This window comes from Diadema antillarum, unplaced genomic scaffold (assembly GCF_040938485.1).
Source record: "Diadema antillarum isolate AM-2024a unplaced genomic scaffold, OU_Dant_1.0 seq00000764_RagTag, whole genome shotgun sequence".
NCBI lineage: Eukaryota > Metazoa > Echinodermata > Echinoidea > Diadematoida > Diadematidae > Diadema > Diadema antillarum.
The window spans coordinates 20094-38513 of record NW_027271654.1 but is presented as its reverse complement, the minus strand read 5'-3'; the positions used below and the strand labels follow the sequence as shown (position 1 = coordinate 38513).

Sequence of the window (18420 nt, the reverse complement as noted above, 5' to 3'; positions counted from 1 at the left end):
CACAAATAGACAAACAATGTACATCATACTCACTATTGATGTTATATTCAAGCAAAGCTGCATGAATCACCCCTATCTTCTCCTAGACAATAACAAGGACAGTGAAAAGTGTGGAACAGACTGTCACCATCCTACAAGAAAAAACAGATGAGCCAAAGCTGGTTCCATCAGAACAACATGAACGTGTACAAGAATCTGCTGAGAAAAGGCCTGAAGCCCATGTTGAAGACAAAGAGCCACCAGCCCAAGTCCAGTCTGATCATGAAGAGCCTGAGCATCAGGTTGACATCCGTCAGAAAATAAAGCAGTTTGAAGCAAAAATTGAAGAAGCTTCCATGCCCAGCCAGCCAAAGGAAGCTGTTGTGAAAGAAGACAAAAAACATGTGCCTGCAGAGGCAACCCATGCACCTGACAGACCTGAACAGGAGACACAAAAGTTTGAAAAGGAAAAAGCAACAGTTGATGACATTCCTAAGTCAAAGTCAGATGATATACCAGTTAGTGCAGACACAGTTGTTCATTCTTTTGTTGAAGAGAAGACAATTATTACCAAAGGAACAGAAGTGCAGCTTCAGGAGGCACAGGGAGAAAAGGAAGAAGTAGATGGTGGTGTCTTTAGCAAACCGGTTCCACCAGCAGATGTTGGTGAAAAGGAGGCTGACATTCCAGGGCAGCAGGTTAGGGAATATGTATCCACTGTCGTAGACACTGTGATCATCCAGAAGCAATACGGCACAGAAGATGGAGAGAAAGCTGTAGACAAACCTGAAGAGTTCAAAGAGCCACAGGATGTGTCAATACCAGATGAGACTCTTCCAGAGGAAGTAGGTGGGAGAGAAAGAGATGCACTTTTGCCTGCTTCCCAAACAGAAAAAGAAGTTGTTGAGCACACTGTCAAAGTTGTGAAAGAAACACATATGTTTCAGAAAAAGGAGATGGCTTATCCTGCTGAAGAGCCAAAGGATGTTGAGAAGGACATCCCAACAGACAGTCAACCCGAGGGTCCAGTTGAAGAAAAAATGGCAGAGGAGACATGCAAATCACAGGAGATAGATGTGCCTAGAGAACCGATGGAGGATGAAAGAGATGTCCTCCAGAGTGAATCAAAGCATGAAGACATAGTTGTCACCACACAAACTTTGGCAGCCATGAATGCTCCAGATTATGAAGAGGATGATATTTCAACATCAATGGAAGCCATGCCCTCAGAGAGAGATGACTTCCTGGAAGACATTCAAGAAGAGCAGGAAATGGTTCCATCTGATAGTTCCATTGAGAGGGAAGAAGAGAAGGATTTTTCACAGACACCTATTGAAAAATCCCAGCCAGAAGAGATTCATAGGGAAGGAATCATTGAACAACATATTGATGGAAAAGTCATCACCACTGAATACAAAGAGACAATAACAAAAGATGTGCAAAAGGTAGAAGTGGATACTGGTGATGTCAAGGAAGATTCAAAACCATTTTCTGATCCAGGACATGTTATTCGTGAGACTGTTCACCACACCACAGTGACATCATCTCACACTGAAATACACACCACCAGTGTAGCCGACATCCCAGAACCTGGGATTGATGAAAATTTGCCTAAAGTGAGTCAGGTACCAGAGGAAAAATCACCATCAGAAGACACTGTGTCTGTCTCTTTTGAAGGCCCTCTAGCAGAACCAGAATCACATGTGCACAAAGATATGTTCAGTGACAAACAACCTGCTGATGAGGCAGTGGAACGAAATGGTCAACAAGAACCTGAACCCAAAGTTGATGGGGAAATCGATGGCAAAAGTCAAGCTGGAGAGCCTGCTATGACCACCAAGTGTGAAGAAGTAGAGTTAGAAACTCACAGAGAAGTACATGTGATAAGTGAAACACATATTGAAGAGAAGATGCAAGAAAAAGAAAAGGATGTCTGGGAAGAACAAGTAGGTGATAGAGCCATAATCTCGACAGACAGACAGGCCATCCTCAGGGATGAAGAACATAAACTTGAAGAAATGCAAGAAGAAAAGGAAGAGGTTTTGGTCGACAGAGAACCTTCCCACAAAGAATCTGAAGTTGTCATAGAAGGAACCGTTCAACACACACATGTTTCTGCAAGTCCCATCGAAGCACAATCTGTGAGTGAGTCACCTGTCGAGAGAGAACAAGAAAAGGAAAAGGACATTTGTGAAGAACGTCTTGGGGATAGGTCAGTAACTGCAGTAGACAGAGAGACCATCTTGAAGGAAGAAGTTCACCAACTTGAAGAAATTCCAGTAGAAAGGCAGGAAGAAGTTCCTGTGGATCAGAAACCACTCCATGAAGAAACCAAAGTGGTCATAGAAGAAACCATTCAACACACACAAGTTTCCGCAAGTCCCATAGAAATACAATCTGCGAGTGAGTCACCTGTTGAGAGAGAACAAGAAAAGGAAAAGGACATTTGTGAAGAACGTCTTGGGGACAAGTTAGGAACAGCAGTAGACAAAGAGACCATCTTGAAGGAAGAGATTCACCAACTTGAAGAAATTCCAGTAGAAAAGCAGGAAGAAGTTCCTGTGGATCAGAAACCTCTTCATGAAGAAACCAAAGTGGTCATAGAAGAAACCATTCAACACACACATGTTTCTGCAAGTTCCATAGAAGTACAATCTGTGAGTGAATCACCTGTTGAGACTGTACAAGAAAAGGAAAAGGACATTTGTGAAGACCGTCTTGGGGACAATGCAGTAACTCCAGCAGACAGAGATACCATCTTGAAGGAAGAGATTCACAAACTTGAAGAGATGCCAGAAGAAAAGAAGGAAGAAGTTCTGATTGACCAGGAGTTCCCCCAGGATGTATCCAAAATTGTCATTGAAGAAAGTGTTAAACATACACACATTACATCAACACATGTGGATGTTCAATCGCTGAGTGAAGTTCTTGCTGAGGAAAAGGAAGTAGAAAAAGATAAGGATATTTGTGAAGAACCAGTGGTAGATGGAGCTACAACCACATCAGACAAAGAGACAATCCAACTTGATGGAGTACACCAACTTGAAGAAAAACCTGGAGAAAAGCAGGAAGTTCTGGCAGACCAGGCAGAATCCACATTCATCTTAGAAGAGAGCATTCAACACACACAGATTTCTTCAAGTCCTGAAGATGATCAATCTGTCAGTGAGACACCTGTTGAGAGGGAACAAGAAAAGAGAACGGATGTTCAGGAGGAACGACCTGAAGACATAGCAGTGGCCACTGTAGATGGAGAGGTCATTTTGAAAGATGAAGTTTACCAACTTGAAGAAATGCCCAAAGAAAAGCAAAACGGAGCTCTTGTGGAAGAGGAACGCCCCAAGATTTCATCAACACATGTAGATGTCCAATCTTTGAGTGAGACACCTGAAGAAAAGGAAGCAATGACAATAGATGATATCCAGGAAAAACCAGAGGGTGATGGGGTTACAAACACAGAAAGACAGACAATCCCACAGGATGAAGTACACAGAGTTGATGAAATGCTGGGAGAAAAGCAGAGAGAAGCTTTAGTAGACCAGGAACCTCCACTGGAAGAATCTAAAATTGTCTTAGAAGAGACCATTCAACACACACAAATCTCTGCCAGTCACATAGATATACAAACTGTGAGTGAGTCATCTGTTGAGAGAGAACAAGAAAAGGAAAAGGACATTATTGAAGAACGTCTTGGGGACAGTTCAGTAACTGCAGTAGATAGAGAGACCGTCTTTACGGAAGAGATTCACCAACTTGAAGAGATGCCAGAAGAAAAGCAGGAAGAAGTTCCAGTGGACCAGAAACCGCTCCATGAAGAATCCAAAGTTGTCATAGAAGAAACCGTTCAACACACACACATTTCCGCAAGTTCCGTAGAAGTACAATCTGTGAGTGAGTCACCTGTTGAGAGAGAACAAGAAAAGGAAAAGGACATTTGTGAAGAACGTCTTGGGGACAAGTCAGGAACAGCAGATGACAGAGAGACCATCTTGAAGGAAGAGATTCACCAACTTGAAGAGATGCCAGAAGAGAAGCAGGAAGAAGTTCCAGTGGACCAGAAACCGCTCCATGAAGAATCTAAAGTTGTCATAGAAGAAACCGTTCAACACACACACATTTCCGCAAGTTCCATAGAAGTACAATCTGTGAGTGAGTCACCTGTTGAGAGAGAACAAGAAAAGGAAAAGGACATTTGTGAAGAACGTCTTGGGGACAAGTCAGGAACAGCAGACGACAGAGAGACCATTTTGAAGGAAGAGATTCACCAACTTGAAGAGATGCCAGAAGAAAAGCAGGAAGAAGTTCCAGTGGACCAGAAACCGCTCCATGAAGAATCTAAAGTTGTCATAGAAGAAACCGTTCAACACACACACATTTCCGCAAGTTCCATAGAAGTACAATCTGTGAGTGAGTCACCTGTTGAGAGAGAACAAGAAAAGGAAAAGGACATTTGTGAAGAACGTCTTGGGGACAAGTCAGGAACAGCAGACGACAGAGAGACCATCTTGAAGGAAGAGATTCACCAACTTGAAGAGATGTCAAAAGAAAAGCAGGAAGAAGTTCCAGTGGACCAGAAACCGCTCCATGAAGAATCTAAAGTTGTCATAGAAGAAACTGTTCAACACACACACATTTCCGCAAGTTCCATAGAAGTACAATCTGTGAGTGAGTCACCTGTTGAGAGAGAACAAGAAAAGGAAAAGGACATTTGTGAAGAACGTCTTGGGGACAAGTCAGGAACAGCAGACGACAGAGAGACCATCTTGAAGGAAGAGATTCACCAACTTGAAGAGATGCCAGAAGAAAAACAGGAAGAAGTTCCAGTGGACCAGAAACCGCTCCATGAAGAATCTAAAGTTGTCATAGAAGAAACCGTTCAACACACACACATTTCCGCAAGTTCCATAGAAGTACAATCTGTGAGTGAGTCACCTGTTGAGAGAGAACAAGAAAAGGAAAAGGACATTTGTGAAGAACGTCTTGGGGACAAGTCAGGAACAGCAGACGACAGAGAGACCATCTTGAAGGAAGAGATTCACCAACTTGAAGAGATGCCAGAAGAAAAGCAGGAAGAAGTTCCAGTGGACCAGAAACCGCTCCATGAAGAATCTAAAGTTGTCATAGAAGAAACCGTTCAACACACACACATTTCCGCAAGTCCCATAGAAGTACAATCTGTGAGTGAGTCACCTGTTGAGAGAGAACAAGAAAAGGTAAAGGACATTTGTGAAGAACGTCTTGGGGACAAGTCAGGAACAGCAGACGACAGAGAGACCATCTTGAAGGAAGAGATTCACCAACTTGAAGAGATGCCAAAAGAAAAGCAGGAAGAAGTTCCAGTGGACCAGAAACCACTCCATGAAGAATCTAAAGTTGTCATAGAAGAAACCGTTCAACACACACACATTTCCGCAAGTTCCATAGAAGTACAATCTGTGAGTGAGTCACCTGTTGAGAGAGAACAAGAAAAGGAAAAGAACATTTGTGAAGAACATCTTGGGGACAAGTCAGGAACAGCAGACGACAGAGAGACCATCTTGAAGGAAGAGATTCACCAACTTGAAGAGATGCCAAAAGAAAAGCAGGAAGAAGTTCCAGTGGACCAGAAACCTGTCCATGAAGAATCTAAAGTTGTCATAGAAGAAACCGTTCAACACACACACATTTCCGCAAGTTCCATAGAAGTACAATCTGTGAGTGAGTCACCTGTTGAGAGAAAACAAGAAAAGGAAAAGGACATTTGTGAAGAACGTCTTGGGGACAAGTCAGGAACAGCAGACGACAGAGAGACCATCTTGAAGGAAGAGATTCACCAACTTGAAGAGATGCCAAAAGAAAAGCAGGAAGAAGTTCCAGTGGACCAAAAACCGCTCCATGAAGAATCCAAAGTTGTCATAGAAGAGACAATTCAACACACACACATTACTGCAAGTTCCATAGAAGTACAATCTGTGAGTGAGTCACCTGTTGAGAGAGAACAAGATAAGGAAAAGGACATTTGTGAAGAACATCTTGGGGAGAAGTCAATAAGCGCAGAAGACAGAGAGACCATCCTGAAGGAAGAGGTTCAAAATCTTGAAGAAATACCAGTAGAAAAAAAGGAAGAAGTTATAATAGACCAGAAACCTCTTCAGGATGAATCCAAAATTGTCATAGAGGAAAGTATTCAACACACACACATTTCATCAACTCAAGATGTCCACTTATTGAGCGAGGTACCTGCTGAGGAAAGGGAAGTACAAGAAGAAGATGTTTGTAAAGACATGGTGGGGGATGTAGCAACTGACAAAGGAACAATCCTGAAGGATGAAGCATGCCAACTGGAAGAAATGCCAGAAGACAACCAGGAAGAAGTTCTGGTTGACCAGGAACCTCCCCAGGAAGAATCCAAGCCTGTCATGGAAGATAGCATCCTACATACACACTCTTTATCAATACCTGTCGATGTTCAATCCTCAAGTGAGGCACCTGCTGAGGAAAAGGAAGCACAAAGAGGAGAGGATATTTGTGAAGAACTGATGGAAGATGGAGCTACACCTACAGTGGACAGAGATACTATCATGAAGGAGGAAGTTCACCAACTTGAAGAAATGCCAGAAATAATGCAGGATGAAGTTCCAGTAGGCCAGGAACCTCTCCAGGAAGAATCCAAAGCTGTCATAGAAGAAAGTGTTCAACAAACGCACATTGTGTCAACTCATGTAGAGATGCAATTGCATGAGGAGAAGAGAGAAGAAGAGGAAAAGGATATTTTTGAAAAACAACTGGAGGACAAGGGTGTAACAAGAACAGACAGGGAGACCATTCTGAAGGATGAAATTCATCTGCATGAAGAAATTCCAGCAGATAAGCCTGAAGAAATGCCAGCAGAGAAGCCTGCAGAAATTCAGGTTGACCATGCATCTTCCCATGAAGAATCCAGTATCTGTGACGAAGGTATCCAGCACACAACTATTTACGCAACCCACACTGACATACAGGTGGTCGGTGAAATCACTGTAACAGAAAAAGAAGCTCATCCAGGTGAAAGGGATGAATCATCTGTTCAGCCACACAGTCTGGAGGTCAGGACTGAAGAGAAAGTTAAAGATGCTGTTGCAGTTGACTACGTGTTTCCACAGGAGGATGTACAACAGCGTGATGAGCCACAACCCGACTCTGATGTAGACAAACTGAGTGAAGCAGCATCAGACCAAATAGAGCCAGAACCCAAAGCAGAAAAAGTCCTTGATTCTGCAGATGAATCATTCGCCATACACACAGTAGAAACTGTACATAAAGAGTGCACTGAGGAAGATACACTGACCACGGAGTATAGGGAGACAGTTGTGAGGGAGGAGATACAGCACATAGAAAAGCAACTTCCTGATGTAAAAGAAGATGAGAAACATACTCCACACAAAGAACATGTAGATGTTCAAGAGAGTGTACAGCTTCCTGTTATTACTACTCACACTGAAGTAAATGTGCCCAAGGAAGCTTCAAGTGACCAGCCTCAAGTTACATTTTCACCACCCTTGTTAGAACATCCTCAAGAGTTGTCAATGGAACAACAAAGTCACACAAGCACCAAAGAGGAAATTGTAAGTGATGAGCAAGTAGAAGAACCAGTCCTCTCCCATGACCACAAAGAGGTGATATTGAAGGAGGAAATTTCTTCTTCTCAGGAAAGAGGTGCTGCAGACATCATTGATGATATCCAACCCAGCTTAGAAAGCCAAACCCACAGTGAGCAGCAAGAAAATCTTGAGGAAGAGGCCATTTTCCATGAAGTCGTAGAACAAGCTACAGTTACATCATCTCACACTGAAATACATATCACTGCTCAAACGACTGTTGTTGAGAAGCACGAAATTCCTGAACCACATTTTGATGAGGCAGAAGGGGAACCCGAGCACCCTGGAGAACCATCTCAAGGTACAGTTCATGAAGAGAGGGTTGACATACAAGATCAAATTCCCACTGACCTCCAAGAGCTCCCAGCAGGAGTACCACATGATACTCTAGAAGAAAGCATGCAAGAAGTAGCCATTACATCAGCACCCACAGAAATATGTGTGTCAACTGAAGGTCTTGAAAGTGAGAGAGTTATGGAACAGGAGCCCTCTACAGAACCAGAAACCAGTATTCCTGAATCATTACCATGTGATGTCGAGAAGGTTGATGAATGCATTCCAACAACAGAACACAAAGAAACAATCCTAAAGGATGAAGAACAACTGGATAAAGAAACTCTGCCAGTAGAAAAGGACATCCCTGAATCTGCAAGAGGATATGAAGATGCAGGGCTAGAGAGTGTTCAGCAAACAGTCAGCACTACCACTCACACTGAAGTTCACATTTCAAGTACAACCACAATGGTAAAAGAAGTTACAGAAGAAGAAGCTAAATCAACTCCTGCTGAGAGAGAAGACCTGTCTCCTATAGAGGAGGGTGTAACTTCAGGGGAAGTTGTGGAATATCAAGAAGACATGCTTGCTGAACCAGGGGAAGCTGCCAGTCTTCGAGATCAAAGTGCTGCTTATGTAGAAAGAGTGATAAGGACTGTGCAAACAAGAGAAGTAAGATTTGTAGAGGAAACAATGGTGGAGAGCAGTGAGCCGGAAGATGATGTTCACATTGAAGACGAGCTTGACCTAACTGAAAGGGATATCTCAATGGATGATGAGCATTCAGATGATTATGATATGATTCCAGAAATCAAGCTAGACTTGCAATCTGAAGAGATTGTACAAGATGATGAGGCAGTAGCTGAAAGGCGTGCAAGGGACCATGGATATCTCATTGAGCCTGATCCACCCACTGAAGAGAGTGAAATTATTCTTGGTGAAGATGGCATAAGCAGTGAACAACTTGGTGTTGATGATGAAGATGACTATGACATGAGAACTGAGAGTATAAGCTACATGGAGGAGCATGTCGAAGAAGTTCCACGAGATGTGCAAGAGGGGACAGAATCTGACTCTCAACTTCCTTCTCACAGTATGCTTGAAACCACAGTTGCAACTGTTCCTGTGGTCCAAGGTGACAGTGCGAAGCCCCCAGGAAGAGACAAAGAAGAGGACTACACAGTTACTTCCTATAAATCTATTGAGCAGGCAATGATTGTTGAAAAAGAGCTTTACCTAGAGTCACAGCCAGGACAAATGGATGGTGAAACTGAGCAGGAGATACCATCAACCGACATTCAAGTAGACTCTGGCCCTGAGGATGGGCGAGGTACTCCAGACATTCTTGATATCACTGGAGAATACGCTACCAGTTATAGTCATATTGAAATGATGTCTCACTCGTATGACGTTGCAGAACCTGGACATCAAGTCATTCCTTCTGACAAAGATGCAGCTGTATCTTTTGAGCAAGATCAAATTGAGACAGAGACAGGAGAGCCATTGCATGGAACAGCTCTGGCTGAAATAGAGCAACAATATGCTGTCCAGACCCCTGCATCAGAGAGAGAATTTCAAGGACAGTGGGTTGAGAGCCAGGAAGGGGATGCCATAGTGAGGACAAGGCAATCTCATATTGAAGAAACATATGAAGACCAAACTGAAGATGGAACTGTGGTTTACCATCGCAAAGTTGTCACAGAGACAAGAGTTGTGACGGGAGAACCTTTCGATGAAAGATTGCCATTGTCTTCTCAGGCACCACAGGACTTAGTCATTCATCCTCAGCCTCCATCTCCCGATTCTCTTGTCACACCAGAAATACAAGAACTTCCAGACACTCCAGAGTCTCTTCCAGAGTCATCCACACATGATGGATCATCTGTAGGGCCAAGTGACCATCAAGAGTTCTGCTATGATTCAACCTCTGTGGCTGAAGTGTCCTCAGAGTCAAGACAGCTTCTATATGAAGATGTGCAAGAACCAGAGAGTCATTTTCAGGTCCAAGATACTGTCCTGGTTGATGGCCCTACAGAGTCGGATTATTATGACCCTAACCTCATTGGAAATCAGCAACAGGAGCATGGGGATTTTTATGATCCAGAATCACAGCAGATGGGTTCTGAACCTGAAGTTCTTGACTCTCCCCAAGAAGTGGAGCTTCCACACGGAGAGGATGTTGATATCATGCAGTACCAAGATCTATCTTCTCAAGAGCAAGTCAGTGTCAGCATATCTTACAGTGAGCAGGCTGTAACTCATACCCAATTTGATGAAGCCATGCTGACTGAGGCCCTTGCACAGCATGCCGAAGAAGAAGATCACTATGCTCAAGCACCAGCCCATGATCAGGAGGTTTTTCAAATTGAGGACAGTGACAGAGCTGATTCTGTGGTCAGTCCACGGCCACCAGAGCCAGTATCCGATGTAGAGAGCCACCTACCACCTGTGGATGTCAATTTTCTGGAAAGTGAACCAAGTGCTGACCAAGAGGAAACGGCTGTTGAAGAGGGAGAGGAAAAGGATGAAGTTGACAGCCCTACAAAGCCTTTCAGAGGACCCATGCCAGCAGCTGATCCATCTGAAGATGAAGAAGACACCGAATCAGCACAAGCCACTGGAAGTACCTCCCAAGGATCTGTGGATGATTCATCCACCCATTATGTTGTCCATGAAGAATATGAGACCAAACAGGAGGATGGTGGCATCGTGAAAAAGTCTGTTCATGTCACTCGCACCACATTCCGAAGAGAAGTCAGCTACCCCGGAGAGGAAACCCAGTTTGGGGAGGCTATCCTCCAGACACGGTCATCCTCAGAGTACTTGGCTGATCATAAAGAGACCCAGCCCAGACAGAGACAGGTATTGAGACAGGAAAAAGAGAGTGTTGCCAGTAGCACTGCCCAAGCCTTGCATGACCGTAGCATTTGTTCCACTCTGATGAGCTGGTTGAAGAGCATTAACAGACTCGCTTTTGTTGTATGCACCTGTCTGCTTATCATTGCCCTACTTATGCTCCATGTTTGGCATGAATTTGGTGATGCTTTTACCCCCTGATAAGTTCATTTGAAGTGCCCTATGATTTTTTTGAAGCATGAACCTTTGCTTAAATGTTCTGTGAAAATATTAATTTCTAAGTACCATACAGCTGATCAAGACTATTGAATGAAAGTAGCTTATGGAATGTACTCAAGGTCACATCTTGTAAGGATTAAGATTCCACGTGTTGATTTTACTAATGTGTAAAGTAAGTTCATACTTTCCCTATTCATGTGCTTCTTTGAGTCACTGTCATGTTGAGTAATTATTCAAGCATGTAATGTAAGTTGAACACTGACATCTAAATTTTGATTCACTAAAATTAGAATGTACGCTACACTACTTCCCAATTGTGGTTTGTTACACCAAGCATTTAATGAGACAAGTAGACATTAACTTGCAAATTCAATAATTTTGATCAGCTGACTGACTGCACCTTTCTGTTTATATGCTAAATTGTTATTTAGGCCTGTAAAAGTTATCAGATATATTATGTATGTGTTATAAACAGGTACCTGATTAGAGTGGGACACTACATCTAAGGAAAAAATGCATAATTTAGTTTTTAGCAGACATTGTAGGATTAAATCCAAACTTGGCACAGAGCCTGCACTGATAGTAGGGACTGTGTTGATTGCTTTCGAGGTGCTGTAAAAGCACTGTGAGGGAAGTGCAATTATTGATTTCATATTGTGAAAGAGGGTAAATGTGATGAAGTGTCTTTCAAAAACAGCAATTGTGCCAAAGTATACAACTCTGATGTGTGTGAACTAAGGAAGATATATTTTGAATGCTTGTCTGAGAATAGTAGGTAGAGATTTATAAATATAAGAATAGGGTATCAAGATTATGAATAATACTGCAATGAAAAATAGTCTATTTTTTCCACAGAATTCACATGAGTGCTTTGTTATTATTATTGTTATTACAAATACGTTTAAGCCAATGTAGTTGACGAAACATTAACTTGTCATTCAAACCGTATGTACTCTAAACACTGCATGAAAAAAAAAAAGATATACACATTTTGTACACCTGATATTGTATATCTGTAGTAGCTGTATAAATGCCAATTGTATATCAAGATTGTAAAAAGTTTGTCACTATATATCCTACTTGCTTTTATTAACTGATCCTATCGCACATTGTGCTAACAAATCCTTAAATTAATCAAAGTCAATATGATTAGAGTCATTCTCCTTAATCTTGAATTATTTTTTGTGAGAATTAATACAACTTTTACTACTATGAATCAAGCTCTTTAAAAAGATGGAAACAATCAACATAGAGTAAAAAGACAAATTGCAGCCAGTTGTACTGTGTTGCTATGAATTTTGTGATGTATGACTTCATACTCTGTGAATCATGGTTACAAAATAACTTAATGATCATAGGAGTTTGTGCTAGAAAGATGTTTGTATTCTGAGGCAAGAAGTATAGCAAGTTACTTCAAATGTCTAAATATGTTAAACAGATTATGAATGACAGTAGATTATTTTGAGTAATTGATGATAAGCAATCATAAATCTAGAAGGAGCAGGATGAGGTTATAGATGTGATAAATAAACAAATTGTAATGATTCTTAGATGCATTTTAATACATATCTATTAAAATGAATAAATGATTAGGTGTGAGGTTTATTCATCTGATATTTCTTCATAAAAATAACATACTTATTTCATGCTGAAAAAAATATTATTTTGCAATATCTTTTATGTCTGCAATCTTACAAAACTATTTAAAATGTCTATTGTATGTGTCACTGATGCATGTCACCTGGATGGTTGCCTTAATCAAATCAAATAAATTAAATGAAAGCAATGTGGTCATTTTGTTGAATCATTTTATTTTCATTGACTAACCAGCATCTCTGTGTTTGAGTAAAGTATCTAACAAATTCATGTGCTTGTTTAGGTTTTCATTCTGTCAATATTATTATTTCTTTTCTCAAGGTGTAATTTCCACTGTTGGTTTGTCTGGGTTCACATTATATTATTTTCACTTGCTTGTATGCACTGCATGACTACTAGTCCACTCCTAATACTATTGTCATTTGAGTGCCTCATTCATACTGATTTGAATGCACAAATATATTTTGAACCAGCGCGTGTATTAATGTTTGTGATATTCAAATTGTGTGAAGGTGGACATAGTACTACAGTCTTGAAATTGACAGTTTGAAGCAGAATCTGAATGACAGCATTTAAAAACAAATCATCTTTGCCTAATAAGATTGGTCCACACTTGATACCAAAGCTTACAAGGCAAGCATAAACACCCTTATGTATCTTTCTATAATGTTTACATAGCTGCCCATGACTTATGAGTCATATTGTATCCAGGCAAACTTTCAAATACCAAAAAGATTGTGCTTTAAAATACACCGCTAACATCTTGTCTTATGAGATGTACCTGTACCACTTCCTTGTAGGAAAAACAAACAAAAACCAATAGTCAATTTTTTTGACAGTTCATAAATTCTCCTAATTTCTTTATGCAGTTAACATAAAGAGGCATTTAAAGTTTACTTAAACTTATTTGTAATATTGAATTTGTAACAGAATTGAGTGGGACAGTCCACATTCTTGCCATGTCATTCTTTCAGCTACTGAGACTGGGTATTTCAGTACTCGTACAAAATGAATTCTATTTTGCACCAGATGTGTTAATTCAAGCTGCTTTGATTGTTTGTTTCAAGACTGCTCAGCAAAATTGTACAATTTCAATGCATTAGCTCAGTTTAAAAGCTTTTAGGCAGTATAATCCATATTTTTTCAATGCATTAACTCAGTTTTGAAAGCTGAAGGCAGTATAATCCATATTTAGATATGTTTACCATTCATCTGTCACTATGAAAGAGTGCATTAAAGTTTTGTATGGCATCAAAGAGTTTATGGAGGCATCTGCTAAAGCTAACAAAGAGCTTAAAACCATTCTTGACTTCCCTTCAGTTACCATCGACAACAAATGATTTTGCCTGTCTGTAAATAATCAACATTTTCTGCATTGATATTCACTGCCCTCTCTATGTGCCACTTTTATTTGAAAGAAAAGATGATTGGAGCTAAAAGTATCATCAGTATCAAGTTTTTCCCACTTGACAATAATATTCACTCATGAAAGAGGGTTTGGCATGCTCTAACCAAAGCTGCTAGATTAGCTTAGTCTACATAGGCAATCAAAGAATCACTTGCTAGAGATTAGAATGACATGTTAACTTATAGAGCCTCACTGAATACTTGTTAAAAAGACTTGGACACATTTAGTATTAAAAAAACACCAACAACAATAACCATTATCAATGCTTCTGTGTTGTAATGAACAAGAGTGTTTTGTCCACACATCTGAGATCACAGAATTATCATGGCTGCAGTATGTTTCTCATGTCCACTAGGTTTACTGTTGGACACTACAATGCCAAGCTCTACCATTCATACTTCTCATGCTGTATTTCAATACCATGTTTTAGGAAGTTGAAGAATCCGGAGAACCGTCAGCATCTGAGGTACCAAAGGATCAGCCAGTCCGACTGTGTTTTCCAGTCAAAGAATACTTTCTCTCTCGTTATATTCACTCTCCTCTTCCTCCTCGTCTTCCTCTTTCCCATCTTCATCATTTGCCTATGTGGCATGCTAGTTCAAAGTACAAACCAACACTGGACCAGTGGAGTGTCTGGGATGATTTTTTTTTTAATTCTCAGAAGTTTTTGTTAATATTTTTATTCTTCCTTTGATTGTTCCCTTCCTGTCAGTATTTTTCATTACTTTTAGTACCATTTTCCCGCCCCTTCCCCCTCATATTGGCTCTTGAATCTCTACTGCCGTGTGATATTATTTGCACCTTTTCTGTTACTCTCCTTCTCTCACTCTCAAAGAGTGTCTGTTGTATTTCCTGTACTCTTTAATTTTCTGATTTATTCTCCCAAATCTTTTCATATCTCTCCCTTTCATGTCTTGTAAGCCTTTTCTGTTCTTTTTTTTTTCAGTCTGACTTTGTTCCACCATTTCCCCATTTTTTATGTTTCTCAAATCATCACAGCCAGAGAATATAAGATAATCCTTTATACATATTTATTGTTTTTATTTATATGCCTTGCCTTCTTTTCCAAGATGTAATCTGAATATATACTGATGTCAGTTACTATTCATACTGATGTGTAAGAAACTGTTCCCATGTACAAAACCTGATCATATTGATTGTCCATTTTTCCAAGTAATCTCATGTTTTCCCAAGTAATGTCATATTTCTTCAATGAATTCTTTCCTAGATTTAGCATGGGCTATTGCCAGAAGTTTCTTTGAATATGGTTCTTTATCTACAGAGCCTTCATCTTTTATTTTGTTATGTTTTTTCTTTTTTGTCTCATGTAAATAAATAATTGTATATTTACCTACAGCATCAGCTTGTGAAGATCAATATACCTGTGTTTTCCCGTAGATTTGGAAGTTATGAGTAGAAAGGAACTGTCCGTTTTAGTGTCTCACTTTAAAAATGCATCTAAAATGTAACTTTTGAGCAACATTACATAGAAGACTTTAGACCTTTTAACACATGATGTTTAAATAATTTAAAATAAATATGTAGTTTTGATTCATGCATGCAGCTTTCATAGCATTTATATTTATTCATCTTTCTATGAAGATTATTCTTTCTTCAATATGGCTGTCAAACCAAGCTATGTCTCAGCTGCAATATATTTTGTAATGTTTCTTCCCCTTTGCCTGTGTATTCATATGTACAAGTGTATACTTTTTTAATTTGTCACTTTTCATTCATAATGCATTTCTCCTACATGTGATTTTCTAGCAAAATTTCAGCCATCATTTTCATCATCCATATTTCCATGTTGCCTCCCATTCTCCTGTTTTTGTTAAAATATTTTTTTTTCACATAGCCATCAATCCTAAATAGAGACCTGAACACTTCACATGTACCCCTACATGACTATCTATCTATAGTCATCCTTTACTTTCAGTCACATAGGTCCCATATGCCTCTGAGTAAACAATGCAGTATGGCATGATGTTAGTGTATGTGATGTGATGTGTGTGTGTATGTGTGTGTGCATGTTTGTGTGTTATGTGTATGGTAACTGTGTGAGTTTGTTTGCTTTATAAATATTTTGTTGCAATATCTCGAGTGGATATGTGATGTGCATTTTGTTTCTGTATAGGTACGAGGATGTTACATATGTCATCATAGATGAATACATGTGTGTGTGTGTGTTTGTGTGTGTGTGAGAGAGAGAGAGAGAGAGTTTGAATTTCCATGATCCGAGTTTGAAAGGGGTGATAAACTGTTGTTCCTTGGAGTTTGTTCTACCCAGCAGTGTGTTAATATGTGAATGTAAGTGTCCTGTGTGTGTGTGTGTGGGGGGGGGGGGGGGAGGAATCAGTGGAAGGTGTGCAGATATACAGAAATGGTATGTGTGTATATTTTGTTTTATGTGCCTGTTAAGGTGCATGTGTGTGTGTGAGAAAGAGAGATGGGAGAGAAAAGAGGGTTTGAAAAGTGTGATACCCTTTGTATGTTCACTTGTTATGACAAGCATATATGTATATACTTGTTTGTAAGTCGAATTTTCATGGTTTTTCCCCTCCTGATCTGGATGTTTATGCATGCGAGTGAGTTATTTCTTTGCTGTTTCGTTTTGATAATCAGCTCTTCATTTTGTTGACATTTCTGTTGAGACTATACAATGCATATGAAATCTTACTAATTTTTATATAGATCGGTTCCTGATCACAGAAGTTTGATATGTGTTTTCACACTTTTAAAAAATGCATCAAAGCATTAAGGATGTTATACTAATGAGTCCCATAATGGCCTACACCCCAACACACTCAAAAGCCATCAGTTCAAAAGCTGTATCTCTATATTTTGTTTAGTTTGATTCAAATACCATGAACTTGTTTGCTCAAGGATTAAATGATTATCACCATACTTACTGAAACCTGTTTATGAATAACTCATATCAATGAATGTGAAATAGCCTCCTGAAGAATACCTACTTTGTAACTTTCTCATTTTTCTTTCATAAATATAAACACCTTTATTTATTAATAAGGTAATTCTGTGTCCCCGATCCTGAATTTCTATGCAGTGATGCTATTGTGAATTTTTACATGTGTTTTATGAAAGTTTCTTTTATTTGGTCTCTCTACAGCCGATGGTTGATGAGCAGCTGGAAGCGCCTGATATAGTCGGAGATGTGGAGTCAAAGAAGCCCACGTATTCTCCCGAGGAGCTCGAGGATTTCGCCGAAGTCCTGAACGAATTCTCCACGGCAGGTGTGTCCATAAACCTGTTACGTCCTTTTACCACTCCCTGATACTTAATGCAGAATCCAAGAAAAGGAAAGAAATGAGACGTTTCATGAAATGGCAGGACAGCCTGTGATGGGATAAAACTAGTATCCTAAATCTTAAAGGATTTCCATTACTTTCGATCGGAAAATGTGGTAAGGAAATGTCATGTAAGAAATGCATTACAATTAGAGTGAAATCAATAAAAAGCAACATGTAAATTGCAAGAATACGTAAAACAATGACTATTTTCAGTTCTCTGAAGCAAGTTTAGGGCTATATAATTTGTGTTTTCAAAATGATGTCAAAATGACTCATTTTTCAAAGTGCTGAAGCTACATTATTGTTTTGATAGTAAAAACTTCATGTTAAATGTTTGTTTGAATATTTTTGAATGTTTAAGATTTAAAATATCTTTGTTTGGGCTGAAGTGTATTTATAATTCAGTTGATTGTTGGATGAAGTATTTTAAAACTATTTCTTGCCTCTTGTTTTAATTTCTTTCATCAGATTTTGCACAGGAGAAATATTTTTGATGATATATTAAAATGAGCTCATGTTACAAAAAAAGAAGAAGAATCATTTGTAATAATGATTTAGGCTAACTACTGTAAAAGCTGTTACTTTTCCCAAGGGTTTTGTTATTGCAAATCGCTGTTGGGCCATGAATTCAACAACACACGAAAATATTGCCACCTGATCTTGATCGCATTGAATTTATGGATAGGCATTTGTGCACTTACAATAGCCTCGGTATCAAATCGCGAAAACAACATCTCATGAAAACGTCTGTGACCTCATTTGTGAAAATATCTTCACAAAAATGACAGCTTTTACAATAGATACAAAACACCCAATCATGTGACAGTTATGGTGAACTTCATCATTATGCCTCCGCCACAAAGTGTTGCCGGAGGCATTATGTTTTCAGGTTGTCCGTCCTTCCATCCGTAATCAATTTTGTGGACAGCGCAACTAAAAAAACGTTTGAGATATCCTTCTGAAGCTTGGCATGTATAAATATGAGTGGGCGAAGTTGTGCCTATCAACTTTTGGGTACACATGCTCAAGGTCAAAGGTCAAAAGGTCAGGGTCAAATGCTCAAAATTTTACTGTATCCCCCATATCTATGCAGTGCCTGAAGGTATTTTCTCGAAACATAGTGCATACATGTACTTCCAAATAAAGATTCTCCAGAGAGAGTTTT

At 39.6% G+C, this 18420-nt stretch overlaps 1 protein-coding gene across 1 annotated transcript in view; it reads left to right on the top strand.

Moving 5' to 3' along the window:
* LOC139738668 (uncharacterized) overlaps positions 1 to 18420 on the top strand; it is a 200088-nt gene that overhangs the window by 168611 nt on the left and 13057 nt on the right. The window contains 3 exon segments of the mRNA XM_071649281.1: positions 87 to 10730; positions 14378 to 14413; positions 17075 to 17198. Of these exon segments, the coding sequence (XP_071505382.1) occupies positions 87 to 10730; positions 14378 to 14413; positions 17075 to 17198 (10804 nt within the window).